The 27,873-nt window shown below is 45.2% G+C and overlaps 1 protein-coding gene across 1 annotated transcript; it reads right to left on the bottom strand.

Moving 5' to 3' along the window:
- DDB1 (damage specific DNA binding protein 1) lies at nucleotides 1-27,778 on the bottom strand. Its single transcript, XM_010986985.3, has 27 exons — nucleotides 27,585-27,778; nucleotides 26,281-26,429; nucleotides 25,090-25,206; nucleotides 24,532-24,753; nucleotides 22,630-22,744; nucleotides 21,597-21,694; nucleotides 20,616-20,774; nucleotides 19,929-20,012; nucleotides 19,085-19,201; nucleotides 18,384-18,486; nucleotides 15,699-15,774; nucleotides 15,496-15,604; nucleotides 13,343-13,521; nucleotides 13,082-13,245; nucleotides 12,896-13,003; nucleotides 12,546-12,753; nucleotides 11,677-11,772; nucleotides 11,460-11,571; nucleotides 10,231-10,354; nucleotides 9,746-9,910; nucleotides 8,960-9,054; nucleotides 3,703-3,873; nucleotides 3,281-3,390; nucleotides 2,810-2,979; nucleotides 2,510-2,612; nucleotides 1,348-1,471; nucleotides 1-751 (listed from the first exon to the last, which is right to left on the bottom strand). Exons 1-27 carry the CDS (start codon nucleotides 27,643-27,645, stop codon nucleotides 668-670), a joined length of 3,423 nt encoding a protein of 1,140 aa, XP_010985287.1. The 5' UTR covers nucleotides 27,646-27,778; the 3' UTR covers nucleotides 1-667.
- Between the last annotated feature and the right edge of the window lie 95 nt (nucleotides 27,779-27,873).

Below are 27,873 nucleotides of genomic sequence, written 5' to 3'. Positions count from 1 at the left end.
TTTCTTCTTAGACTCTACTTTATTTGGTAAAACTCAAAAACTAACCACCAATTCACGTCCCCCCACCTTCTTCCCTCTGAAGGAGGCAGTTCCTCAGAGACAAAAAGGCTGTGGTTTGGAGATCATCCACCATCTGCAGGTTTTATACTCAGGCAGCCCACGGCCTGGTGGTCAGGCCTCCAGACCCAAAGCTCTCAGAGGCAATAGCAGAAAGCAAAGGAAGCTCTCACTTCAAAGACAACGAACCCCTCCCGCCCCTCTTCCCCGCCCTACCCACAACCTCCCCACACCCCCAACCTAAATAAAAAGATAGTAGAGGACAATGCATGAGTGTGGGAGACACACACACACAGCGCTTCCTTTCAGCCAAAGAGCTGCAAAATCGCTCCCTGGAAGGAGGAAAACTGGCTACACCAGTCAAGGCTTGGTGGCCCAAGGTGATGGCTAGAATCACATGAGACTGGTAAAAATCCAGGGAGAAAATATTTCACCTTCAGCCCTTTCCCAGGTCTCCAGTGAACTGGTTTGAGTTCTACGAAATCCCCATTTCCACAAAGGTGGGCTGTGGCTTCTGGGGCAGCCAGGAGACAATGGCAGGGGAGGAGGAGGAGAGCAGGAGGGCAAAGCCTTCAGAGAGGGTCTGGGAGAGGGGGGTCCCCGCCCTGGGCTAGTGGATCCGGGTTAACTCCTCCACCACCTTGATCAGGTCATCTGCGGTGGCCTCCCGCTTCATTCCGCTGCCGTCGTCATACTGCAATGAGGGAGGGGTGGCTGTGAGGGCCGAGGGGGTGCTCTCCCTCCCCTGGGGAAGGGATGCCCACAAAGGAGGCGCCCCACCCCACCACTTCCCCAGCAGGGAGGAAGGACTCATCGTTGGAAGCCCACACCTCTCCTTGGGGTCACAGGTTAGCATGGTCTGATGATAGCAAAGCCGCCTGGAGGCTGCCACCTGGTATATAATTTCCCCTCCCCCAGGATGTTCCTCACAGGCACCATCTCCAGTGAGCAATAACCCCAAACTCCAGCACTGTGGAAATTTCTCTTCCCTGCAGGATCCTGACCCTGCCCCCTTCCTGTGGGTCTGGCAGAGATCCCAGACACACCCAAACATGCCCTCGTTGCTCAAGTACAGTGCCCGGTGCCTGGTAGGGGGATCCAGGAGCTCCAGAGACATCTCCCTGCCCTCAGACTCCACCTTCCCACATGGGTAGAAGAAAACTTTAAAAGGCCTGCTGGTGTGTGGGACTCAACAGAGGGGAGGCACTGGAGTTCTAATGGTCTCCTGGCACACCTGACCCTGCAACGGACTCACGTAACTGACCCAGGACTGAACACTGCACAGCTCACCTGTAGGTTTGCCACAACCTCCTGCATCTTGGGCCTGCTTATATCCAGGAAACTCTCAATCAAGTCTCCATCGATGAAGCCTGTGGCTGGTTCTGTCTTTCGTTCAGTATGAAAGGATCTCCAGGTGGACAGGTGAGTTAAGGAACATACTGATTATTTGGAAATAATAGATACCCTTACCCTGAGTCATCCCCACTTCTGAGTAACCACGATCTAAAGCAATCATCAAGATGAGAATTGGAAACAACAGTTTCAATTAAAAATCACACCACTTTTTGGACAGTCTTGAAATTGAAAGACCTGCAAAATCATCACCTAATTAAATGGTTCTCAAATAGGATAATCTTCAAAACAAATCTGTTGTTTAAAACACAGCTAAGACTCTTGGTGCAGAGCCTGGATCTGTCTGGATGTTATTTTTACAAGTGCTCCAGGTAAATCAGATGTCTGCTTGGGAAGAACCACTCTAGCCTTAGCCTACATAGATAAACAAACTAAGGCTCAGAGAGACAAGAAGTGTGTCCGAAGTCCTGCTGGTTAGCAGAAAACCACCCATCGGCCTGTCCCCTCCCTCCCTGGCTACAGTTCGGCCATACTGCTTGTAACAGAGCGTGACCAACCGCACAGACTCACAGCAGGAGCCCCTCCCACCTCCTGAGGGCTCCTTATCTTTCTCCTGTAACAGACTTCCAGCAGTACTTGGATCCTGGGTGTCCCGGGGGGCTGCTCCCTGGGCTTCTGGAGTTTGCAGTTTCTTCTCTTTTCCCCTCTTCTTCTGCTAGCCTCTCTAGCGAGGGTCCTCAGACACTGCTGCCTCCAACAAGATCTCTGAAAGGATGTTCCTAAGCTGTGATCTACATTTGCATTTGACACGTGACACCAGGAAGGCCAGAGGCAGATACATTTCAGGAACATGAATGTCCATTTTCAAGATGACCCAGTGAAGCTGGGTGGTAAGTACTTGGGGATTCATTATACTAGTCTCTCTACTATTGTGTTTGAAATTTTCAATAAGAAAAAGTTTTAAAAAGCCTTTTCCCCCAGGAACTTAGTCAAGACAGTTTCTAAGCTGACAGTAGTTTCCAGAAGCTGCTCAGGGTAATGCTGTGCTCTGCCTGTGCCAGGACGTGCTTCCCAGCAAGGGGCGCCCCGGGAAGGATATAAGGAGTGCTCAATCTTGCCCACACTTTTGATGACTTTATTGAGTCGATTCTGCATGTCCAACAAGAGGTTGTACCAGCTCTCTGACAGCGAGGTCACCAGGCCTGAAGAAGCAGAGGGAGCAGGGAGCTGCAGGGTGCTCCGGAGCCCACGGTGAGCAAGGCCAAGGGCTGCCCAGGCCGCAGCACGAGGCGGCTCCTCCACAAACACAAAGCCCCGCTCTCCCCTCACCCCTCAGGATGGAGCGGGGATCTCAGGAAGGATGCTTGTAGGGAACTACGCCTGCAGGGGTCACCCTTACCAATCATGCCGTTGACCGTGCCGAAGAGCACCGAGCCCTGTGTGGGGGTGGAGGTCTCGCCCAGATTCTGCATAACCAGAGAGCCGTGGCAAAAGACGTTGACAAATTCGCCCAGATGGAAGAGCCCGACCTCCTGAAGGTGCTGCCGCTCCTCGTCAGTGGTGGCAGCGCTGAAAGGCAGTGCAACAACTCACCACCCAAACCTCCCGTCCCCGCCACGGGGCTTCGCCAAGGACCGCGTGCAGCGGGCAGATTCCCTGGTAAGCCCACACACTCAGCGGAGGACACGCCAGAAAAGGCTCATCTTTGTGGTCTGATTCTCTCGTGAAAACACTTGACCTCTATAAAGAGAAGCAACTGAGTCTGAGAGAGGACCCGCCCCCCGACTCTCCCCAAACCCCCACACGTCATCCACCGCACCCAGGGGCTCCAGCTGCCCCCCACCAACCACTCCCACAGCTGGTCACTCACCTATCCTTCTGACACACAAACAAGTTAAAGGCATTTTCAGCCCCCAGGAAATTGTCATCATCCAAGATTTCCACAGCACTCATCCAGTTGGGGTTAAAGTCTCGAGCAATCTTATGAAATAGACAAGATACAAAAGGAAATACAATGAGCAGTGCTGGGACGTGGCCAAGAGCCTGCCCTGTCCCATGTCTAACAACTGCCCCTCTACAGAGATTCTCCACCAAGTCTCTGGCCAATGCAGCCAATTTGGTTTTAAGTGCCCAGAAACAGAGTTGAAGGTCTCTAAAAATACTTAATGGATACAGAATGCATGCTCCAGGGACAACGTTTCTGCCCCCACCGGGCTTGACTATCCCTCACACAGAGAGAGACACCTGCAGGGGGCCCAGCCTAAGCAAAAAACCTGCCCCTCCCTCAACTACCTCTTCGAAGTTGCCCTCCATGGGCTTGTAGGCCAGCAGTAGCACCGAGCGCATCAGGTCGCCCACCAGGATGAAGTCGCCCTTGGTCTTCAGGTAGAGGGCCATGATGTTGTTGTAGTGATTGCACTCGGTGCGAAGCTCCTTCTCTGTCGTCCACTCATAAAGCCGCACCTGGACGGGCATTGCATTTCTCTCAACCCAAGGGGCCCAGGAGTGCAATGTGGGATGCACAGTGGTTTGGTGTGGTACTTGGATGAACATTGTTTATTTCAATGTTATATATTCACGAAAGATGAAAACAGAGTGAGCACATGAAACTAATAACACAAAGTTTCCCTTCACATAAAAAAAAGAGGCAGAGTAAAGAAAAATATAAAATAAACAGTAATACAAGTAACACTATGGATGTGACAAAAGATGGTTTTGTGCCCGAAGTTCAGTAGCTGACCTATAGAAATATCTCCGGAAAGAGAGGATCCATCTCCAATTTCCTGACCAGAATGGAACAAGATCCCTCCTATACAGATTGCCTTTTCTGAACCCTTCTCAAAACTCACACATTCCTGGCACCTTTTGATGTGAAAGCAACAAGCAAAGAAAACCAAAGGGGAGAGTCCAACAGAGACCAAAGGACTGAAGCACCAGAGTCTGCGTCCTCCCCTCGACGCAGTGTTTCCTCAGTGGTGAGCACCTCTCCAAAAGGAGGAAGACACTTTATCACCAGCAGACAGACGTACAGATGCTCAGCACAGCACAGCCCTGGCAGAGACTTCAGGGTCCAGGCAACCCCCCCACGGCCTCTGCACATCCGGAAACTCCAGGACAACACATTAAGCCATGATTTCTCAAGGTGTGCCCAAGGAAACCTAGCTCCAGTGTGCACTCCAAGAGCCATCCACAAATTACAATGGCTGCCACACCTCTACCGCTAGGGTCAAGGGTGCCCAGAACACCCCAATCTGGGATGAGGCCAGCCTGGCTGAGCCTCCACACCTCTAAGAGTGGAGTGAAGAAGGAGCCAGGAGTGCAGCACACTCCTGGAAACACACCCCACACGTCCCTCTGCATATTCCCAGCCTCCCCTCCGCTATGGCGATAGTCAAGACCAAGGTCAGATACCACCGAAATCCAAGGCTCCCACTCTCAGCCCATCAGGTCCCAGACCCCCACTGTTAATGTGGTAACCACCAGCCACACATGGCTACAAACACCTGAAATGAGGCTAGCTCAAACTGAGATGTGCTTTAAGTAAAAAATACACACCAGATTTGGAAGTCAGATAAAAATGTAAAATATCTCACTAAAAATTTTTATATTAATTTTTCTATTGATTAACTACATGTTGAAATTTTAGATCTACTGAGTTAAATAAAATACATTACTAAAGTTAATCTCACCTGCTTTTTACTTCTATTCATGTGGCTTCTGGAAAGTTTAAAATTACACATATGGTTCTTTTAATTCTATTAGACAGCAATGGACATCCCGTAATCCCACCTCACATCCAACCCCTCCCCAATTCCTGCATCTGTTCACTGTACCCTCTGGAATATACAGTCACTACTCAGGGGCAACCTGTTCTCTAGCTGGTCCCTTGTCACTCTAACTGAAATGTGGGTCTTTCAAAGGGCCCTGTGGCTCTCTCAACGTGGCAATTCTCTCTCCGACTGTCCTTCATACACTGGGACTGGAGGAAAGGCAGCCTCCAAGCATCTTGCCGGCCCTTTCAAAATTCTATCCTGTCTGCCTCCCAATCATGCCAGTTCTGAAGTTGACACCACCAGACCACTACCGCTGTCACCCCTGGAGGCACTCATCTCCACCCCTACCTACCACGCTCTCCCCACACAACATGCCTGTAATTCTTGGTGACGTTAATATTCACTGACAAGAGCCTTCCAATACCCTGATCTCTGACCTTTTCTGACCCTCTCTCCCCCACCCATCCTGCCCATTCCTATGGTCACCCTTAGAGCGTGTCATTAAAAGCAACTCCAGAATCTTGGGGCCCCAATTTCACCACTTCTCAGACGCCGAGTCCAGCACCACAACCCTGGTCTCACAGCTTCTCAGCCCCCTTCCCCCTTGATCATGCTCACTCAGCAAAACCAGACTTTGGTGAAATTCTAATCTTCAACTACAAGCTGAGGAAAAACAACCAACCAGGATGACAGGTGTCATTTTAACCTCAAGACCACGCACCTGAAGTGGGCTCCTGTACTTCTCAGTAACTGCCTGTTCCTAGTCCATTACTCTTCAGGTCCTGAAACGGATTCAGACCTCCTTCCCTCGCCTTACAACTCTCGTATCGCCTCTTCCATCCTTCCTCTCAGCAACTTCACAGAAGACGGACACAGTCAGAAGAGGATTTCCACCTACTTCCACCATCTTGAGGCCGACACTGTGCACTCCATCTCTCTCGGACATTCAAAACATGGCTCCAGTGGCTCTTCCCTGACGGACCACTGCCATCAGCGAGAAACCTGCAGCAGTATTTCCTAACTTAAAGAGTTCAAAACTCTCGTGTCCTGACACTCCCTGTAGTTACCCCATTACTCTCTTCTTCACCGCAAAACCCCTGGAAAGGATTCCTAACACTAGCTGTCCTCACCTCCTAGTCCTGGTCGAACCCTCTTCAATCAGGTCTCCATCCCCACGACTCAACCAGAAGAGCTAAACCAATGGCTGATTCTTGATCCTTATGTTACCTGACGTACTGACAGCACCTGCAGTTTATCAGCTCCTTCCTGCTTGAAGCTCTCTTTCCATTGGCTTCCAGAAAGCTTCTCTCTCTCGGTTGCTCTCCTACTTCACTAGTCGCCTCCTCTCTGTTTGGCTGGATCCTCCTTCTCGCCCCACCTTTCAAAGGCTGGAGGGCCCCTGGGCTCAGTCTTCAGATCTCTCCTCTCCCCACTCTCAGCAGACAGCTGATCCCAGGTATCTCATCCAGACTTCCAGCTTTCCACGCCACCCAACAGCTGCCACGCTGGTATCTCCAGCCAACCTCTTGCTAGAACCTATTCTCTCTCTCATTCAGCTACCTACCTGACATCTCCACTAAGATGACTACTGAAGCTCAGCATTTTCAAAGCCAAACCTCTGACTTCCCCTCTTCAACACAAGAAGAAATACACATTTCTCTGCCCCCAGTTCCTGCAACAGAGCTCCTAAAACCCTTGGAATTTCCTAGGTGATAGGAGTTCTTTGTTATAATGATGTGGCTATCTGTAGCTCCTGGATAGCAACAGGATGGGGGCTGGTCATCAGAAAGACCCGGCCATGATTAGAAGCTTGGAACTTTCAGCCCCACCCTCCTCTCCTCCAGGAGAGGAAAAAGGGACTGGAGATTGAATTAATGATAGATCATGTCTATGTGACGAAGCCTCCATAAAAATTCCAAAAGGACATAGCTCGGAGAGCTCTCAGGTTGGTGAGCACAGCCATGTACTAGGAGGGTGGCTCACTCCAGCTCCACCAGGACAGAAATTCCTGTACTCAGGACCCTTCTAGGGCTTGCTCTATATATCTCTTCACCCGGCTATCTGTCTGTCCTTTATAGAAAACAAATCTAAGTAAATGTTTCATTTCAGCCAACTATCAAATCTAAAGGGGTGGGGGTCATGGGAACCTCCAACTTCGTAGGCAAGTTGGGCAAGTTCGGGTACCTATTACTTGGGACTGAGGTCTGAAATAAGGGCAGTCTTGTGGGACAGAGCCCTTAAACCTGTGAAGTCTGACATTAACTCTGGGTAGCTAGTGCCAGAATTCAATTCAATTATTGGACATCTAGTTGGAAAACTGGTTGGTGTGGGGGTAAAAACCCCATACATGTGGTGTCAGAGGCTTGAGTAAACAAAGTTTTCCTTTAGCCCCCAAACCTGCTCCACTCACAGTCTTCCCCCTATCGGTAAAGAGCAACGCCACCCCTCCTGTTACTTGGGCCAAAACCCTAGCCCTTTATTCTCCTCTCCCACCCCACCTTCAATCCATCACGGAAGCCCCTTGATACAGCAGAATCTGCAGAATCTGACTACACTTCACCTCCTCTATCAGCACTCTGCTCCCCACGGCTATCAGCTGCTGTCTGGATTACCCCAAGGGCCTCCTAACTGATCTCACTGCTTCAACCCTTGGTCCCCTACAGTCTTTTCCAAGATGTGAAATGAGCTTTTCAAAATATAACTCCATCATGTCACTCATTTGCTCAAACCCTCCAGAGGTTTCCATCACCTTCAGAGGAAACCCTGAAGGGCTTACACACACAGCCAATCAGGCCCCACATGTGCTAGCCCCTGGCTGCCTCTCTGACTTATCTCCCAGCACCCAGCAGCACCCAGCAGCACCCTCCCATGCAGACACCAGGCTTGCCGGACTCCTGGCCCTGGTCTTCTCCCAGACAGAGGCACGCTTTGCTCCTTCCCTTCCTTGAGGAACCTGCCCAAACGTCACTGTACGAATAAGACCCTCCTGACCATGTGACAAAACAGCAACTCTGCCCTCCCACGCGCGCTCTGGCCCGCCTCCAGCTTCCTGCCCACTTTATTTCTCACCATGTATTTTTCATCATCCCCGGTACATACATGCATGCTACTTGCTCACAAGCCCCAGAAGGGTAACTCTTTGTCCATTCTGTCTACTGCTACATTTGGTAGTCTTCCAACTACCAAAACAGTGCCTGGTACACTACAAGTGTTCAGTTAGTATCTTTTGAATGAACGTCTAGAAACCTTCAATTCAAAGCATTTACATAATGCTTCTTTACTCCTGATCGTCTCAGAACCTTTAACATGCTATGATGCACTGTGAAGCTCCAAGAGGGGGAGACAGGAGGCAGCATTTCCCAAATCTGTCTGACCATGAAACTTACTTTAAAAAATATTTTTTGCGAGGGAGGAGGGGATCATGCCAGAAGGGAAGTGGAATATTTCACAGGACTGGTATTTCAGGGATGCACTCAGGATAACCTGGTTTGACTCATTTTGTTCCATACAGATGGAACAGTCTCATGCCATGACCCATTCTGAGAACAGGGGCCAGCCCCACAGCGCTCAGGATGATAATACACATGGGGCTTGACATAACCAAGTCTGGGGTCTGGTCTAACTCCAGCTCCCCATATTCCCAGCTCCATCCTCCATACCCACTACTTTGTTATCCTTAAAATCTGATACACAGGCAGCTCCAGAAACAAGTGAAAAAATACTCTGTGAACAATGGTGTGTGACCCGAGGCACGACACCAGTGGGACGGGCCTCACCGTGCTGTTGATGCTGGCTAACAGCTTCCCATTGAATTCCACCATGGAGTACACGGCTCCTTTCACCTCCTTTTCAGCCACCGTCTGCAGTTTTCCTGTGGGAAAAATGATACTTTTGAGTCTTCCTTATGAGCCCACACTTGAATCAAAAGAATCTCCATTTTCCCTCTAGTTCTAATTTCTGCCCCTAAAACCACTCACATGAAAGCAGGAAATAGAGTCAGTGAATAGGGGGGGTTATCCACCACCCAAGTATGAGCCCCAACATAATGAGCAGTGATCCCAGACAGTGCCCTCGCCCTGAGACTCCAGATGTCTCTGTCAAGATGGAAACCAAATTCATTTCTAGCCATCTAATCTGAGATTTCGGGGCTGAGAGCTAGTCTTTAGAACTATCCTGGGTAGCAGAAACGAGAGAAGATGTAGAAAAAAAGCACTGATGCTGGGTAAAGGACCTAAAAGGCTGAGCAGCCCAGTGGAAAACACACCAAGGATTCCCTAATAAGATTCCTAATTCTTGTTCTGGTCACCAGTTATCCATAGTTCACTTCTCCCCTTTTTTTCTTCCTTTCGAAGAGTGAAAAAGGAAGAAACACATGATAGATTTTTTTTGTGCCTCTGCTCATACACTCCAAAACTCATTCAGACCACCAACAGCTTAAAAGAAGCACCTTGAGTCACAGGAAATCAACCCAAATTCTTCTCCTTAACTGAGGCTGAAACCTAAGAGCCTGCTGACTTCCCCAGTTTCAAATCTCCCAAAAGCCGGAGACTGTGCTCACTTACCGTCTGAATACTGAAAGACCACAATACGACCCTGCTTGGGCTCTGCCTCTTCGGGATACACCATGGCCGTGCCCACGATGAAGTATGTGTTGGGGTCTTTGCCCAACTTGCAGGAGACCAGGCTGAGTGCATACTCGTTCTGCAGAAACTGGTGGGCATGAAGCACTAGAAGGAGAGTAGCAGAGAGGTGACTGGATGACGACCCCCACACACGCGCACTTGTGTGCTTCTGTGAGGCCCTCACTCAGCTCGAAGCAAAGTACAGGAGGCATCTGCCTCCTGCTATTCCAGTCTCCTCGCAAGCTCATTCTGACATGAGGATGCCCAGCACTCTCGTCTCACAGTCCACTCAGAGGCCCCACCCCTTACTTCTCCTCCTAGAATGGTCTGCCAATGTCTATCAGATTTTGGAGTATATCAGAGCCCAGAAGAGCCTAACTCAAGGAGGACATAGGTACAGAATGACAGAAAGAGCTCAGTTGCACCTTCAAAGGTGTGCTGGTCAATGATAAGGAGGTTATGCACCTCCACCTCTTCTCCAAAGGAGGTCTCGTGAGGGGCTGTGCTGCTGGAGAATAGCTTGCTGGAGCTGACGCTGCTGGACAGGGCCTGGGAACAGAGAGAACACACATCAGCCCTCTCAAAAGCAGAATGGGTGCTGGGAGCAGCAGTGTGAGGATGAGAGAGGGTCAGGGAACAGGGGATGAGTCTGAATGAGAACTTAAGGCTGGCCGGTTACACAGAGCCCAAAGAACAGAGAGCTTCAGAGAGGACACAGGGGCCAAGGATACGGATCCAAATTCCATATGGAACTGATACAGCAGTCCAAAATACCACAAGAATCTGAGAGTCATTAAAGAGCACTAAAACAGTGATGCTACATCAATCAAGCTAAGGAGAAATTCAGATGAATGAATAAAGGGACAGATTTCCACCCTCTCCACGGGGAGAGTAGGAGAGCACTTCAAATAGAAAGAAAAATGACCTTCTGCTCTGGGTTAAGGGAAGAAGCCATACCAGATACGTGGGAGCAAGAAAGGCAGAGAAAACACAGGATAAAATGATCAGCTAACGTCTCCACTGATTCTATAATGTGCAGCACTAGATTCTCCTATCACTTTGCAGATGAGAAAACTGAAGTTTAAACCTTCCCAAGGTCACATAGCTAGCAAGAAACTCTGAAGCCAGTTCTGTCAACTCCAAATCCCATGCTCTTACCTCTTATACTACACTGTTATGCACACATGACCCAAAGTACCCAAACTGATGACAAGAGAAAAAGCGGGGAGGGTACAGCTCAAGTGGTAGAGCACATGCTTAGCATGCACGAGGTCTTGGGTTCAATCGCCAGTACCTCCTCTAAGAAACAAAATAAACAAACCTAATTACCTACACCCCCCCAAAAAAAGTTTAAAAATATTTTTTTTAAATGAGAAAAAGAAATATCCTGCAAGGAGGAGCAAAATCACTGACTGCTCATTTAAGGGTCTTCTCAATCCTCTAAATGAGGGTGCCAAATCCAGCTCACTGCTTGTTAAAAGTTTTCCTGGAACCCAGTCATGCCCACCTATCAGGGCTGCTCTCACAATGGCAGAGTTGAGTGGTTGTGACTGAGACCAGATGACCTGCAAAGCCAGAAATACTAACTATCTGACTCATTACAGAAAAGTATGCCCCTGCTCTCACGCCATCTTTCTTTGTCCATTGCCCTTACCTGGGTGCTGGCACTGGGCCTCAGAGCAGTGGTGCCCCCACTCGTGTCCTGGACTTCAATACGGCTGGAGAGGACCCCGAAGCACTGGGACACCTCCTGATAGCAGATCTTCCTGGAGAGAGAGTACGGAACAACAGGGCCTCTCAGGACAAGTCTGAAGCGCTCCACGCCAACTCCCAGATCACCACCCTCTGCGGCTCCCGTATGCTGCCCTCACCTGGGAGATTCGTAGAGGGGAACTGTGCGAATGTGCAGCTTCTGGATCTCGTCGATGGTGCCAATGGTGAGGGTGCTGTTGTTGGCCAGTGCCAGGCTGGAAAGAAGGTTCTGGGTTTAGATTGAGTAGACCCAAGGAGGGAAAGGATTCTATGAGGCAACTCCATGAGGGGAAGAAAAACAAGGCAGAATTATACTACCTTACTCCAGGGCAGTGGTTCTCAACTACGACTCTATGCTAAAACACACCTAGGGCAGATGCCTGGTCTGACCCCTGAGATATTCCTGCTTAACTGATCTGCTTGGGCCTAGGCTAAGATTTTTAAGAGCTATTTATTTATGCTAAAGTCCAGCATTAGAATACAGAACAGTGGAAACTATCAAACCATGCTGGCATCAGGATCAACTGGAGGGCACTTTAAACTAGTCTGCTGGGCCTGCCCCCAGACTTTCTGATGCAGTGGGTCCAGGGGTGAGGCCTGAGAATTTACATTCCTACTGAGTTCCTAGATAGTGCCAGATCTGCTGCTGAGGGACCACACTTTGAGAATTCCTGTTCTAGGGGAATAAATGATGAGCCCTAAATCAGGGGTTCTGAAACTTGACTAATTTGAATCATTTGAATCACCTGAGAAGTTACTCAGGATTCCATTTTTGTCAGATTCTAAGAAGGATTCAAAACCCATCTGTACATTAACAAAGGTTTCCCAGGTATTTCTACTATGCAGCCAAGATTCTCTGCTGTACATGTCCCATCTCAGCTATCCACTGACTTTGACATCGGGGAAAGGCTGGAGGGGAAGGGTTTGAGGAAAACATCACAAGACCCTCAATCACTGGCTCTTGCTGAGGAAAGGAAAAGAGGCTCACCTGTCAGGATAGCCATCTGAGTTGAGGGGACACATGTAGTTCACTTCCTTGAGGTTGACATTGGAGAAGACCAATTTGTGGTTGCTGCTGTAGATGACAGTGGGGCGGTCAGAGCAAGCAAAGACGTTGGTCGTAGAAAGAGAACGGAAGGTCCTCAATACCGTGGGCTGGGTGCCGAGAGTCACCTTCTTACGGTCGCTCAACAAGCCTACAGAAAGAATGGCATCAGGAGAAAAAAGGAAGGAGAGGAAACAGGACAAACAGCTGGATTGTGAAGGTTCAAGAGCAGCACCCTGATGCCAGCAACTCCAATAACCCAAAGGGCCCCTCAGTTGAAGTGCTACTCTCACCTGTCTCAATGTTGAGCCCGAAGTAGAAAAGTGCCCCATCTCCCAAGGCACAGAGGAGGTAGTGGCTACTCTCAAACGTGGTCATCAGGATGGAACGAGGAATGATCTCTGTGGGAAAGAGGCACACTGAGCTCTTGTTCCACATTCTGACTCTGATCCCAACCCAGGTCCTCGAAAGAAACACACCTCCACCCAGCATCTCTTTGTGCAGTAGCTCAAAAGAGGGCAGCTTCGAGATACGGGCCGAGATGTCTGTCCAGAGGCCAATGGCACAAAGAGGGGACAGACCATTGCTGTCCCCTAATGGGGTGATGTCCAAGCAGGCCACTTCATGTTCCATCTCTGTGTGGCTGAACAAAGAATAATATGGCAGAGGGAGGAATCCAAGGATCAAAGACGTCTCAGAGAACAGGGGAGGAAAAAAAGAGCAGAGAGATAAGCACGCACCTGATCTGTCGGAGCTCCTGTGGATGGATCTGCAGGTAGTAGAGGGCCCTTCCCACGGCTACCACTACCTGGTTGCTATTGCAGGAGGCCACACTGATGTTCTTGCCCTGAGGCTCCTTCCATTCACTGACCAGAGCTTTGGGTTCTTGAGAGACCAACCTCACAGATGCTGAAGTAATCTAGAGAAAGAAGAGCAATGTTTCCAGGCCCCTGTTGGGATCTACACAGGGGAGGAAAGCTGGCAAGCACTGCCCTCGTGGGACCCGAAGAATAAGCTCAGTCAGTCCTCCTGGGCCACGCAGATTCATTTTTCCAAAGTCCTGCAATGATTAGTTATGTGAAGATGTTATTTTTAGTTGAAGCCCTGAAGACTGGCTTAAGGCAGCTGACAGCTTACATACCTGTAGCCAGCAAAAGAGAAGGCCTGTTTCATTCTGAGTAAGACCTGGGTAACACAAATTGCACCCTGTGGAAAGGTATCAATGGAGTGAGACCCTCTGACTACCAATCTAGCCATTTCCCTCAACCCAAAAATCAGACCTCTAAAATATCAAAGTTCTTCCATACTAACCATTAAAACTGCATAGAATTCTTTAGTAAAAGCTACAAAACTGTATTAAAATACATTTTATACATTTATCTCATTACTGAAATAAAACAAAAAGCAGGTTGATAATGCTGTTACATATTAATACATCTTACTTCTCAAAATTGAGTTTCTATTTAGAGAGGGAAGCGCTTTAATAAGAGATGTGAGCTGGGGCCAGTCTTCAAGCCACTAGTTAGAAAACACGGACAAAGCAACGAGTCAGGATCTGGGCACTTCCCACACTTGTTCCAAAAACTGACAGAACCTTCCTTCTGGTTTTTACCAAATCCACCACTGCCTCTTGGCTAAAAGGAAGAAGAGGATAAAAAGATGGAGACAGTTCAGTAATCCTCAAGCCCTCAACTGCTTTATCCACCACTGGCAAAAACTGACACTGGTCAGAGTGGAGAACAGCTCAAAAGGTGAGGAGAGTGTGCAAAAAACCAAGGAGCATCTTAGTCACTCCAAACCTAAAGACTGCCGGGCCACTGGGAGGTGCTGAGAAAGCAGGCTCTCGCGGCTAACCATTGCCAAAAGGCTGACACCCATATCACAGACAGATTCAGAAAAAAGATTGGAATAGAGTTAGAGCTCTGGATATAATAATTAGTATCTTGAAAGTGCTGCAAAAAGTCTTATATATGGATGCTAGCATATGACTAATTTTTTTCTTCTTTGCGCTTTTCAATATTTTCCAAATAAGTATGCATTATTATTATTATTGTAATGAGGGGGGAAAATGTGTCTCAGAAGACAGGATATAATACATGCTAAAAGAATATCCACCCCGCCCAAAAAAACACATATATGTGTATACATACCCACATTCATATATATATACACATGTGTGTATATATATACACACATCATTTATATATATGCTTATATATATATATATACATGGACATATATATACACATATATACACACACATATATATATATGCGCATATATATATATGCGCATATATATATATATACATATAAAAGATCCGAGTCTATAAAAGAAAATATGAATGAATACAATATACAGTCATCCCTCCGTATCTGCAGGGACGTAGTTCCAGGACCCCAGTAGATACCGAAACCCACAGATGTTCAAGTCCCTTATATAAAATGGAGTAGTACTTGCATATAACCTACTCATATCCTTCCGTGTACATTAAAGCATCTCTAGATTACTTGTAGCACCTAACACAATGTAAATAATTGTAAACACAATGTAAACAATGTGTAAATAGTTTCTGGTGTACAGGAAATTCAAGTTTTGCTTTTTAAACTTTCTGGAGTTTTTTTCCCCCAAGCATTTTTGATCCACGGCTGGTTGAATCCATGTATGCGAAACCCACCAATACAAGGAACCAACCATACATACATTTGCAAAGGAAAATTAAGGCCAAAAGGAACAATCCCAAAGTTAAAAGAGCTAAGTTGCTCTCAGTAGTAGGCTACCAGGTAATTTAAATTTTAGAGCCATAAAAATTGACTTAAAATCCAGTGGTGCTCTCTATGGCACTCTAGGTCAAATTCAAGTAAATGGGGCCTGCCTTATTCTCAATTACTACCTGGATAAGTTGTTGATGAGCCACGTTGCCACAGAAGAAAGTCTGCTGATCATCCACAAAACCCATCAGTTCAGTTTCTTCCACTTCCTCTCCGTTTAACATGAGAACTCTGCAGCAGAATGGAGGGCTGGGTCAGCCAGACCAGCTTCCACACCTTGCAACTTTCACATGAGCACCCGGAGCTGGCACCAGACTCATCTTACCTTGTCTGGCCCACAAAAGAGAGCACCAAAGTGTCATCAGTCTCCCGGTTAGGATCGGACCGCAGTGGCCAGAGGCCTGGAACAAAGATCAAGGATTAAGATGCACAGTAAAGGCCAACACTCAGCTCCTCGCTCTCTGTCTAAGGAAAGAGCAGCCTAATCCCACAGGAAGAGCAAGAAATTTGGAGTCATCCTGAGTTAAAAGAGCCTCTCTATTCGTCCCTAACTTTAAGACTCTGAAGAAGTTAAGACATTTTCAAAACTGTTTGAGCCTGATATTTTAAAGTTTTTCATTTGACTTTGGATGGGAGAATACATTCCCATGACTCAAAATCAAAATTTACCTTTAAAATACTTAATACAAAAGTCTCACCTCTGTACCTCTCCCTCCAACATATCCCCAAAATAAGTAATCAACAACAGATTCCTGTTTATCCATTTTTTTTAACTTGAAATAGGTAAATGCTGTATTGTAAACCGATATAAATATAAAATAGCTCATCACAAACTGCACCTTGTTCTGTCATCTAACATATGCCTGAGCCCTTACAGGACAGCAGTTCCTTGTTTTTGACATCTGCATGCTATCGAATTGTATGTATGTACCAGTTTATTCATAAGTCCCCAGTGATGGACACTTCTCCAGTGTACTGTCGTAACACACAATGCCGCAATGAAAAATCCCGTATTTGTCATTTTACATAGATGATGGTCTGTGGGGTAGGTGCCCAGAACTGGGGTTGCTGGGTAAATCACTAAATGCAGCTATAGTTTCAGTAGATATTGCCAATGAGCATACTTATTTCCTCACAGCCTCACCAACATAATGTGTTATCAAACTTGGATTCTGGTCACCTAGTAAAGAATGGTATCACTATTTTGTTTTGATTTGTATTTTTCTTATTACAAGTTAAGCTGGTTAACCTGTCCGTTCACGTACTTTGCCATTTCAGGGGGAGGAATTTTGGAGATCTTTCTAGAAATTTTTTTATAAATTAGGGAGATTAGGCCTTTGTCTACAATATGAACTATAAACTCTTTTATCCAATTTGCCATTTCTTCCAACTTAGCTTATAGTGTTTTGTTTTTGCCATGCAGATGTATTTTATTTTTATGTTGTTGAATTTATCAATCTTTTTGGTTTCTGTGCTTTGGGTCATAGTTTGAAAGACTTTCCCCACTGTAAAATTAGAATGGAATTCACCAACTTTCCTCTTTTGTATGACTTCATTTTTTACAGTAAGTCTTTGATCTACTTAGATTCTAACAACATATACATTGTGCAGTATGATGGACCCAAACTTACCTTTTCCAAAATGACACCAGTTATACCAACACCATTTATTAAAAAGAATCATCTTTATCTCATTGAACTGAGATACCACTACTGTTGTACACTAAAGTCCCACATATAATTGTGTCCATTCCTAGACATTTGAATCTGCTCATGGGACTCCTATCTATTTGTGCACCAAAACCACACTTTTAATTACTAAGGTTTAATAGTATGTTTTAATAACTGGTAGGACTAAACCCATCTCACTACTCTTTTTTAAGTTTTCCTAGCTTTTCTTGCTTATTCTGTTTCCCATTCAGACTTTGACTTGTCCAGGTCAAGGAATAAAACTGATTATTTTTATTGAGATACATTAAACATAAAAATCAAAGACAGAAAAGCTTTATGTGTTGACTTAAAAGACCCTGGCATGTCTTTTTCATTTAATCAATCTATCCTTTTAATCCTTCAAGAGTATTTTAAAGTTTTCCTTGTATAGATTTTGCACAATTCTTGTTAAGTTCATCCTTCAGTATTTTACCTTTTCATTGCTATTGTAAATTGCTTCTTTCCCTCTACTATACCTTCTAATTGTTTTTACACGAAAGCTGTTGATTTCAGTACACTAACTTTATATCCTACTTTAATGAATTCTTATAGTCTAGTTTTTCAGGTGATTCTCTTGGGTTTTGTAGTTTTATGATCTCTTCCTAATTTATAAACTTCTATTTCTTTATTAATCTGTTCTCATTCTTTTTTTTAATATTCTGAATTACATTTTTTTAGATGTGCTTCCTATACTACTTTGAGTTGATTTTGCCTTATGATCCAACTTGACTATCTTTTTTAGGTGAAGTTTAGCCCATTTACATTTACTGCTATCAGATATCTGATATATCAGACACAGATACTCATACAGATGTTTGGTAACAGTTCCGTCATTTTTTTTAGGTTATGTTTACTGTATATATACTGTAAAAGTCCTCTGCTATGTAGTCTTTCTTTGATCTTTTTTATTAAAATAAATAAATAAAAATTATCTTGGAATTTAGCAAGATTTGTATTTTCGTTCTAAAAGTTACCTTTACATGATATTTTCAATCTCCTCTTTCTTTAGAGGTTCTAGCAGTTCCTTTATATAAACAACATTAAATTTAACTTGTAATCTTTTCCTTCCCCATTCTTCTACTCCATTACTCATTTGGGGCAATAATATTCTCTTTTTTTAAGTTTACTTTGGTACTTAAGCTTCTACCACTTATTTGTCATTATGACCTTTTTTTTTTCTTTATTCTTCATTTGATCTGCTTTCCTCTAGCTCCCACCCAAGTGTCTTCATGACAAGTAATGAGGCCAAAGCCCGGGGTCACTCAAATAAGGTCTGCATCCTATGTCCATCAAACGGCTACCTTTGATGCCTGGTAGGTCAATGCTGGCATGCTCGTGGATTCCAATTCCATTCCGGATGATCCGCAAGGAACCTTCCTTGAAAGCTCCAGAGCAAGTGACCAGCTGCAAGTAGAGAAAAGGTTTCTAAGTAATCCCTTACAGAAACTAGAACAATTAGATGGACACCCAGAAAATAAACAAACGATACCTAAACCCAAGGCCTCTTTGTTGTAGAGCTAGGTTTGAAGACGCAGACTTAGAAGAAGTTGATCTTCAAAGTCTCCCAAATTTATTGAGAAGACAGGATATCCTAGACCAAGAAGCAAAAAGCTCCTACCACTGCTCTTAGCAAGCTTGCTTCTACCCTGGGAACCTAGTTCACTAGAAAGAACACAGGATCTGGAGGCAGGCACACCTGCCATTTAGTAGTTATATGACTTTGGACAAGTTACTTAATCCTTCTGAGGCCTCAGTTTCCTCACTTCTGAAATGTCTAACAGGGGTGCTTGTGTGATTTTAGATAATGTACATAAAGCGCCTGGCAGACGAAAATAGGCACTCAATTAATGGCAGTTATCCTCGCATCACTAGAATTACTGAGTGAGGCTCTTAAAGGTTATCTGCAGTGCACACTCCCCAGTCTAGATAAGTCTTTGCTAACCCAGGAGGACACAGTTTGTGTGGGCGTATCTACTATCCCTTTCCAGGATGACCCCTTTACCTGTCCCTGCCCCTGCCTCTCCAGGTCCACCACACACATGTCCACGATGGGTCCTAAATTGGTAAAGGTTTCCATGGCCACTACATAGGAGCCTTGTTCATTGCTGTCAACATTGAGCTAAAAAAGAAAGAACAACGTTAGTCCTGGAATGATATAGACCTACCGTAAAGAGATAGCTCTCATCCAAAAGAAACTCAGTCTTACTAGATCCACCCTTCTTGTGCCTTATTAGATCCTTCTAGAAGGGGAATGCTGACTAAGGAACATGGCTGGTGACCTTTAGCCAGGGATTTCTAATCTGGCATCCATGGATGGATTTCAAAGAAGCAGTTTGGAAATTAACGTAAAATGTTTACATGCATTTCTCTGCGGAGAAGGTCCAAAATTCTCATATTCTAGAAGGGATCAAGTGCATTAGACTATGACCTATTTGAAGGCAGAAGCTGGGTCTTGTTCATCATTGTATTCACAGCACCTTGCACAGTATACTTGTTTTTTTGTTTTTTTTTAACATTTTTTATTGATTTATAATCATTTTACAATGTTGTGTCAAATTCTAGTGTTCAGCACAATTTTTCAGTCATACATGGACATATACACACTCATCATCACATTTTTTTTTTCCACAGTATACGTGTTGAATGAACATTTAGGACAAAGAGCTAGTCAGGGTAGGATGCTAAATCAACTAAGGAGAAAGCTGAATAGTAGGAATACCTATGAACTGAAGAAATTCTAAGAGGCACTAAACACAGGAAACACTTGATGATGAGGCAATGAAAAAAAAAAAAGTAGCAGCAATGAAGACAGCTGAAGAGAAGCCAGAAAGAAAATGTCTTCTCACCTTCACAAGCTGGGAGTCACCAAGGCGAGACCCAACAAACACAACACCATTATCGAGGTATGTCAAGCACTCAGCAATAGAGGTCTAGAATAAAATCAACAGCGTGAAAGACATCAGAATGAACTTCACGTGGGATCCAGACACTGTCCTACCCACTTCTCAGACATGTGCTGAGAAAAATCACAACTGCAGCCATGATTCCCAAAGCAGCTCTCCATTTCAAATCCTCAATCACACTCAACAAATGTTCCTAAATCTACGAAGTTTGTGACTATTTATCACATCCCTACAGTCAGAAAAGTCTAATTTATCTTGCAGGTGTCTGCTCCACATGATCATTTCAATCCCAACAGTTCCAGTCTGCTCAAAATAGCTAGAGACCGCTCAACTAAAATTCACTGCATCGCTCTTAACAATACTTTTTTGGAACCCCCTCCCATAACTGAACATCAGTCTTAGATTAACCTTTAATTCTACACTTTATCCTTTTGTTTCTCTTCCTTTTAATACTTGAGGTAGTGTCCCACTGCTTGTAAGATTCTCTACAATCTACTCATTCTAAAACCAACTTCCATAGTAGCACTGAGCATTTGTTGTTGCTCGGTAATTCCCAGTTGCAGTGTGGGACCACACATCTGGGGTCACTAGGCTTCTAGGAGAATGTAGCAGAGTAGGGACAAGGCCTACCTCCCCAAGGAGTTCCACACGGAGATCCTTGAGGGTAACAGTGCCATCCATCTGTTCCTCCTTCTCCAAAAGCAGCATGAAGAGCCGTCCTTCCATGTCTCCCAGCAGATAGCGGGAACCATTTGGGTCCACACGATTGTGACACACAATTGTGCTTTGCTGCCAAGAGAGAAGATACAGTCATTAGAGATTAAGTGTCTTCCACAACCAGAGTTCAAATCCTAGAGGACCACTTCCTTTTCCAAACCCAGCCACTTCATGAGCAAGGTATCCACACAGTTCACATTACATGTATGACTGAAAATGGGGACATTTTTATTTTGAAGACAATGTTCTAAGGAGCTCAATATACCTGAAATGCTTATTTACGTATTATTCTACAAAAAAACAGAAATAGACAGAATAGGAAGCAGCTGTAGGTATTCACTGGACTGTGGATACTACCACAGATTTTGTTTTTATCCTCACTATCACTAACTACCTCTGATCATGAATGTCACTATAGATTTTCTTATTTATTTTCAGAAAAGAAAATAAAATTAAGCTTTTATGGTGTATTTTTATAACTTGAAATTTTAAAGCTTGAAATTTTTATGGCTAATTTTTTAAGTCTATATATATTTCTTCACTATATTACTTTACATGACTTAAGCTCTGAAAACATTGACATTCAATAGAATTGTGAAATTTTTCCCTTCTTAAAGTTGCCCCAGACAGCAGAAAGGGTAAACCAACTTTGATTATCATTTCTCTTCCTTAGCAAGGAAGCAAGCTCTTTGTAAGAAAATCAAACCAATCCCTCTTTGTATTCCCACTGACCAACAAAGTATCTTATATACATAGTGAATAACTTAGTGACAGACAACTGTGAATCTCCTTTTGACAAATGGAGAGAAAGGGCGGGGGGGGGGGTCGGGGGAGGGCAGGGCTCAGGGGGCAGTAAGAACAAGGGAAGAAAAAAAAGAAAAGAATGCTGCTCACCTTAATGATAGGAGGGGCAATCGCCAGGTATTTGTCACCATTGTGATAGGTGATCGATTCCTGTCCAATGATGATGGCGCCTCCAAAGGGCTCTGGGACTGCAGGAGAAAGAGCGGCGTTAGAATGCTCAGCATCTGGGACTTGCAAAACCCTGAGGCAGCAAGGGCACTGATCAGTTATCTCTGAGGCAAACTTTAAGATGATCATTATTTTAGACATCAAAGTCCAGGGAACATGATAGCCCTTTTCTGAGATTCCAGTCTTAGAAATTTTAGGCTGCTCATCCTCCACTCCTGGGAATATTTTTATTGCCATTCTTTCAATGTTTCTGAGACTCAAGGTGTGGGCAGTCTTCCCAGTGTTTTTCCATACGCATTCTTCCCATTTCTCTTCTAAACTTCAGATCCTTTCTAACTAAAAGCTTTTACTTTTTCCCCTTGTTCCTTAGCTTAATTTCCCCCATTTCAGGGCTACCATATAGAAGAGCTAATTAAGAGTTTTAAACTTCCCTACTGTTACCTACTAGGTGAGACACACAACAGCATTAGGGGAAGAAAACAGGACAGAGAGCAAAGAGGTCTGGATTTCAGCCCAGGCTCTGTCAGTGAGGTACAGGTATATGGGCAAGTCCCTTGGTCCTGTTTTCCTCATTTATGAAATAAAGGAGCCAGATAAGATAAGCTCTACTGGTCCTTTTCAGATTTTAAAAATTTTACATGCAAACATAAAATAATGAAACTAATTTCCATATGTCACTCTGCAAATCAACCTCACTGTTTTATGGTTAACCCCTCTACCGCAAATAAAGCTATACTTTTTGGGAAGAGTAAAAAACAAGACAACCCAAAGATAGAAATGCAAAAAGCAAAGGAAAGCACGTTTACAGACAGGAGACATGAGGGAGTGCTAAAGAATGCATGTGCTCAATAGCACTTGGGCACTGAGATGAAGGGGCAGAGAAGGTGAGGAAGGAATAATAGGGAATTGGCCCAGACCTGGGGTGGAGGCACATTTCCCAAATCCCCCAACAAACCTGCAATCACCATGGAAGCTTCCGCTTCTACGTTTTCCTGTTTCCAAGGGCCCTTATTGAACTCCTTCTCGCGCAGAGACACCTCATAGGTTTTCACGTGCCGCCCCTGAGGGTCCTAGATGGGGAAAGGTGAAATGGTTAACCCCCAGGAAGGGTGAACCCTGGAGGGGGCCTGAAAGGAACAGGTTACCAGCATCCAGCATCTGGCACTCCTGCCACGCCAGCCTTCCCATCTTTATCCATCAGCATGCCGACAGCCCCCAGCTGAGCCTCTTATGGTCTGGGGAGACTGCGACTGAGACCAAAGGCTTCTAGCAACTGAATCAACCAAGGCTTAAAAATTAGAAAGGTAAACTTGTCACACTGCATGAACCACTACAGAGACGTAACGTACATATGTGTACATTTGTGTGTTTGTATGTGTATGTATAGGATATACATGTATATGTGTGTGTGTGTATATATATATACGTAAACATATATATATTCGATACTCCTTGTCTTCAATGAACTTACAAACAGCTAAAGAGAAAAACACATGAGAAGTTACATACATGTAACAAAAATTTCAAATTTGTTTCATACAATTCTCAGAAGCATTCTGGTGGGGTGACAGTAGAGAGAAGAGAGCCTGCTGCTCCTCTGAACTTAGTCGAAACCTCCAGTCCTGCCCCTGTCAACACCATCCCCTGCCCTCCCACCCTTTCTGAATCACGACTCACTTCAGTCCTGGAACTGTCCAAGTCACCTTTAAGAGACTAAAAGAGCCGGCATGGCCCCAGGGGACGGCCTCATCAAAGGCCACACCAGGGTCTAAGAATTTATGGAAGGAATCTGACAGTGGGTTTCAGGTCAGGGCCCGCATCTTAATCACTGTTACAACTCCTGAAGCACTCTGCATGACTACCTTTCAAAACATGGTGTTTTTCAAGTTGACTTTAGTGAATAAAACAGGAGAAAAACTGATTTTTAGTTGAGGAAAGGTTTTCCCATCAGTGATTATGGGTAAGACTCAACTTCACCATAAATTTGGATCTGGGCCTCTGACACATACATAAGAAAATAAGATCCTTCACAACCAGGAGCCCTGAGGCTGCCCACAGTCAGTCTTGAAACATCGACATCAGTGTTTGAATGACCTGATATTTACAGAACTAAAGAAGGGAGAGAAATTCTAACTTTTTATTTCTGATATTGGTATTGTAAAAAAGATTAACACAGCTATCAAAGTGTTCATATGTCCACATACAGTAGTTGGACTAAGTTTCCTTCCATCATTTATTCAACTACATGCTAGTGAAATAACCTCATGCTGTAAGGCCCTTTGTTCAAAGGCTGAAATTTTATCAAGATATGAGCTCTGCCACCCTGCTCCACCCCCCTTAACATATCTGGCCTAGTGAACAGCTGCCCAGGATCAGTTCTGCTAAAGTCTGAGGCACAGACTGAAATAGAAGTCAAGAGCCAGCAGTCACCAGAAAGTGAGTGCTCATCAACAAAACGCACTTCTGGGAAGACATATAAAGCACACTCAAGACATTTTCTCGTTGCTTGTAAAGGCAATTTCCAAATCATTTCTCTACAGCTAAGTTTTAATAATCCTCTGGCATGCTAGTAAGAGACAAAGTATAAACTGGGTCACCCTATAAAATCTCCAAGGCCCACAACCAGAGTGTAATCTCAGGATTAAAACCTGCTACAAGCCCCAGACTGCTTCCTGCCTCCACAGTAAGTACTACTGCGCTCAAGATGCAACCAAAATCTGACACATATTAATTATATCATTCAAAACACTTCAGGCTAACAAATACATTCAACACTTCTGCCTACCCTACCACGAAATCCAGACATTCTGATTAGTCAAAATGAATGCCCACTGTGCCAAACCTCCTTCTCCCGTACCTGGTAGACAAAGCAGATGGTAGGTGCTTGGCAACCATATAGGAACTTGACGTCAATAACATGCAACTCCTCCAGACGGATGTTAAAGGCCTTGAGCTCTTTATTGTCCCGGTCTAATGGAATAACCTTGAAAAGGCCATCATAGAGTCGCAGGCCAATCATTCGGCACTCGGGGTCAATGATGCCAATAATGCCTGTCTCTGAGGGGCGGCCAATACGGTCCTGAGAAATAAAACTGGGGTTAGGGAAGAACCTAGAGTAACAGACGACACTGGCCACCACCTTCCCAGGGTGATTTTAGGAGTGGTACTAAAACTAGTGGCATCTTTTTGACATGCCAGGAAGCCCAAATGTCAGCCCATGCCTTTTTGCAAAACACTGAATCTCAATGAATTATTACCTTGTCCCCTGGACTCTGAGTAAACTACAGAAGTCCTTAGTGTTTTCTTGTTTCTCTGATCATGTAGAGAGAGAGCTGCCCCAGCACTTTAATTTTCTTCACCAAATCATGACAACCCTACCTGGAAAACTCTCATCAGGCGGAAGCAGCCACCTCACCTGGACATTGCCATGGGCTCGAGTTATGATGTCAATGCTCTCGCCACTCTGTTTATACTCCAAAATGCAGGCATTGTACTTAGCTGTCAGGATAAACAGTAGGTCCTTGCTCTCCCCCTGGAAACCAACATTTTATTATCAAAAGAGATTCCTTTTTGAAAACAAGAATAACTGTCCAGCCCTTAATCATTTCTTTAAGTATGCTAAGTTCTTCAAGAATTTTCTTTTCTCCCTGAAGAAAAAATCCACGGTGAATATGCAACACACATTAGTTATACACCCCGCCTAAGGGTGTGTACAGAAGGCCAGAACTGAAGCTGGTAAACATCTGGTCCACTTTCTCGAGTCTCCATCTCTCTGCTCTACAAACACGGTATTAGTCTAGTTCCACCTCCTCTAATCCCAGTTATTCCATTCAGATTTCAGAAGATGAATGTAGTAACACCTCCCCTAATCCCCTCCAAGCACTTGGAAAGAGAGAAAAAAAATGTGAACAATGGAAGCTCAAACAGATCTACAAAGTCCTTCTCATTAACACAGATTCCAACAAAGTGAGTACTTTGTTCAAAGGCTTAAAATTAAAATTTTGAACCCATTGCTTTCTTGTCAGATTCAGTTAAAGACATAATGAAGCAATGTGGTGATTATTTAGATGAAAACACCTGAATTACAATAACGATAATAATAATGTGATAAGTCTTAACAGTGAATGCTTGTTATACGCTAAATCCTGTGTTATTAAATCACTTAATCTTCACAATAACAGAGAGATACTATCACTCCATTTTGCAGATGGAAAAATAAGGCTCTGAAAGGCTACATGACACCAAAAGTTGGATTTTATAAGGAATGAAACCAGGACTGCCCTAACTCTAGACCCTACTCTCTGAATCACAATGATGACCCACAGCATGGTGACCCACATTCCAAACTGCTTTAATATTCCTTTCTAAAGAAGTCAACTTGATAAATTTTTCCCTAGCGAATCCCTCCTGCTACTTCTTGGATGCCTGTTAAATAAGAATGTAAACTGAAATCTGCCATTCAAGAACAGAAGTCCTAAGTCCTACTGCTCCTTCTTTCCTAAGTCCTACTGCACCCATTGCAAGCAAGCAATGACATGAAACAGCGTAAACCCAATTACAACCTATGGTTCTCCCTTTGTTGCTGAGCCCAACCCAGAGCACTTACCTTGGGCCTGAAAAGCTCCATGACAGCAATCTTCCCATACATGCCCACCTCTTTGACAGGCCGAAGCCCCTCGGCAGTGACCACATAGATCTCTAATCTTGTATTTTTGGCAATCAACAGGTTCAAGTCTTCAGCTGAAGTAAAGTGTCCTGAAAGAACAGATCCTCTAATTTTGGAAGCCAAAACACTACCTAAATAATCCTAACACTTATACCTAAAACCTCTATTCACTCCATTCTCACCAAATCCAGCACCTCAAAGAGTCTTACTTCATACATTCGGGAAAGCTCCTTCCCTAATCAAACTAAAAAAAGTGGACTGGGCCTAAGAGCAGCATGCCCTTCAACTGACAATGACTGTGAAAACCCTTCAGATGGCTCTGTGCCCTCGAATTTCACTTTTCCTATTGCAATGGCAGACTTGTCCTCTAATTAGGGAAAGCTGGAGAAAGTGTTCATCTCTATTCAGTCCTTATCTGAATTTTCACAACATTTTTACCAAACAGACCAGGTTAAATGAAGAAAATTCTCAGAGCTTTATAGTAAAACATTGTTTTGTCCGCACCTCTTGCCCTCCCAGCCGTCTACCAATGCCCCATCCACACTCTTTCACTGCCTCCAACTCTGCCAACAAGTTTTCTTTTAGAATCATGATTAGGATTTACATAATCATGTAAGTTTGAAGTCTTCATATCCTGCTTAAAACTTGGTACAAGATGATTATTCCCGGGCTCTGGACATTTGTGTCCTTAACAATTCTTGCATAAACAAACAAGGCAAACCCAGCACTGGGCCGGGCCATTCCAAACCCTCTCCTCCAGCAGCTCGCTCTTGTAAACAACAGCCTCAGGCAAAGCAGACTCCTCTCTTTCGGGTGAGTGCAGACATTTCTCACATCCCTCCACCTCCTGCATCTCCCAGGCTCTTCTTACATGAAAATTCTTGCCCCAAAGTCGCCATCACCACCGCCTCTTCCCCAACCAACGAGGCCAATCTCGCGACCCAAGCAACAGCGAACAATCAACTCACACTCCACTCTCTGTCCCACTTGGCCCGTCCCTGTCCTCGAGGCTAAGTGACCTCCAAGAACGAAAGGGGACCCTCAGGCTCAGCTTTTACTCCCCAAAAGGCGCGTGTTGAGTCAGCTTCTTTAAAGTCGTGGGCTGCGGGAAGTTTCTCGGCCGCCTGCGCCTTCCATTCCCCGGGCCCGGTCCTCCCCGGCGGCCTGGGGGCCGCGGGCCTCCCTAGGCCTCGGTTTCCACCAGCTCCCTCCCTCGCCGGGGTCTCCTGCCCTGGCAGCCTCACCGGTCACGCAGCCATTCACGGCGGTGGGCTTCTGCGCCGTTACCACGTAGTTGTACGACATGTCGAGGCCTGGGGCGGCCCAGCGGGACACAAGCTCAACGATAGAGAGATGTACACGAAGAGACAGGGGGCCCCCACCCGCGCGCGGCGAACTCCACTGCCTCTGCCTCCGCCCCAGATACACGTTGCAGGCCAGAGCGGCCTAGGCGCAGGGCATCACGGGACAGCCTCACTTGGCCTCTTGGAGGACTCAAGGAGCCGGAAGCGGCCAACCAAGAGAGGCCCCGCC

The sequence above is a fragment of the Camelus dromedarius genome, chromosome 12 (genome assembly GCF_036321535.1).
Source record: "Camelus dromedarius isolate mCamDro1 chromosome 12, mCamDro1.pat, whole genome shotgun sequence".
Taxonomy (NCBI): Eukaryota; Metazoa; Chordata; class Mammalia; order Artiodactyla; family Camelidae; genus Camelus; species Camelus dromedarius.
The sequence above is the reverse complement of the archived record's forward strand: the minus strand, read 5'-3'. Positions and strand labels throughout refer to the sequence as shown.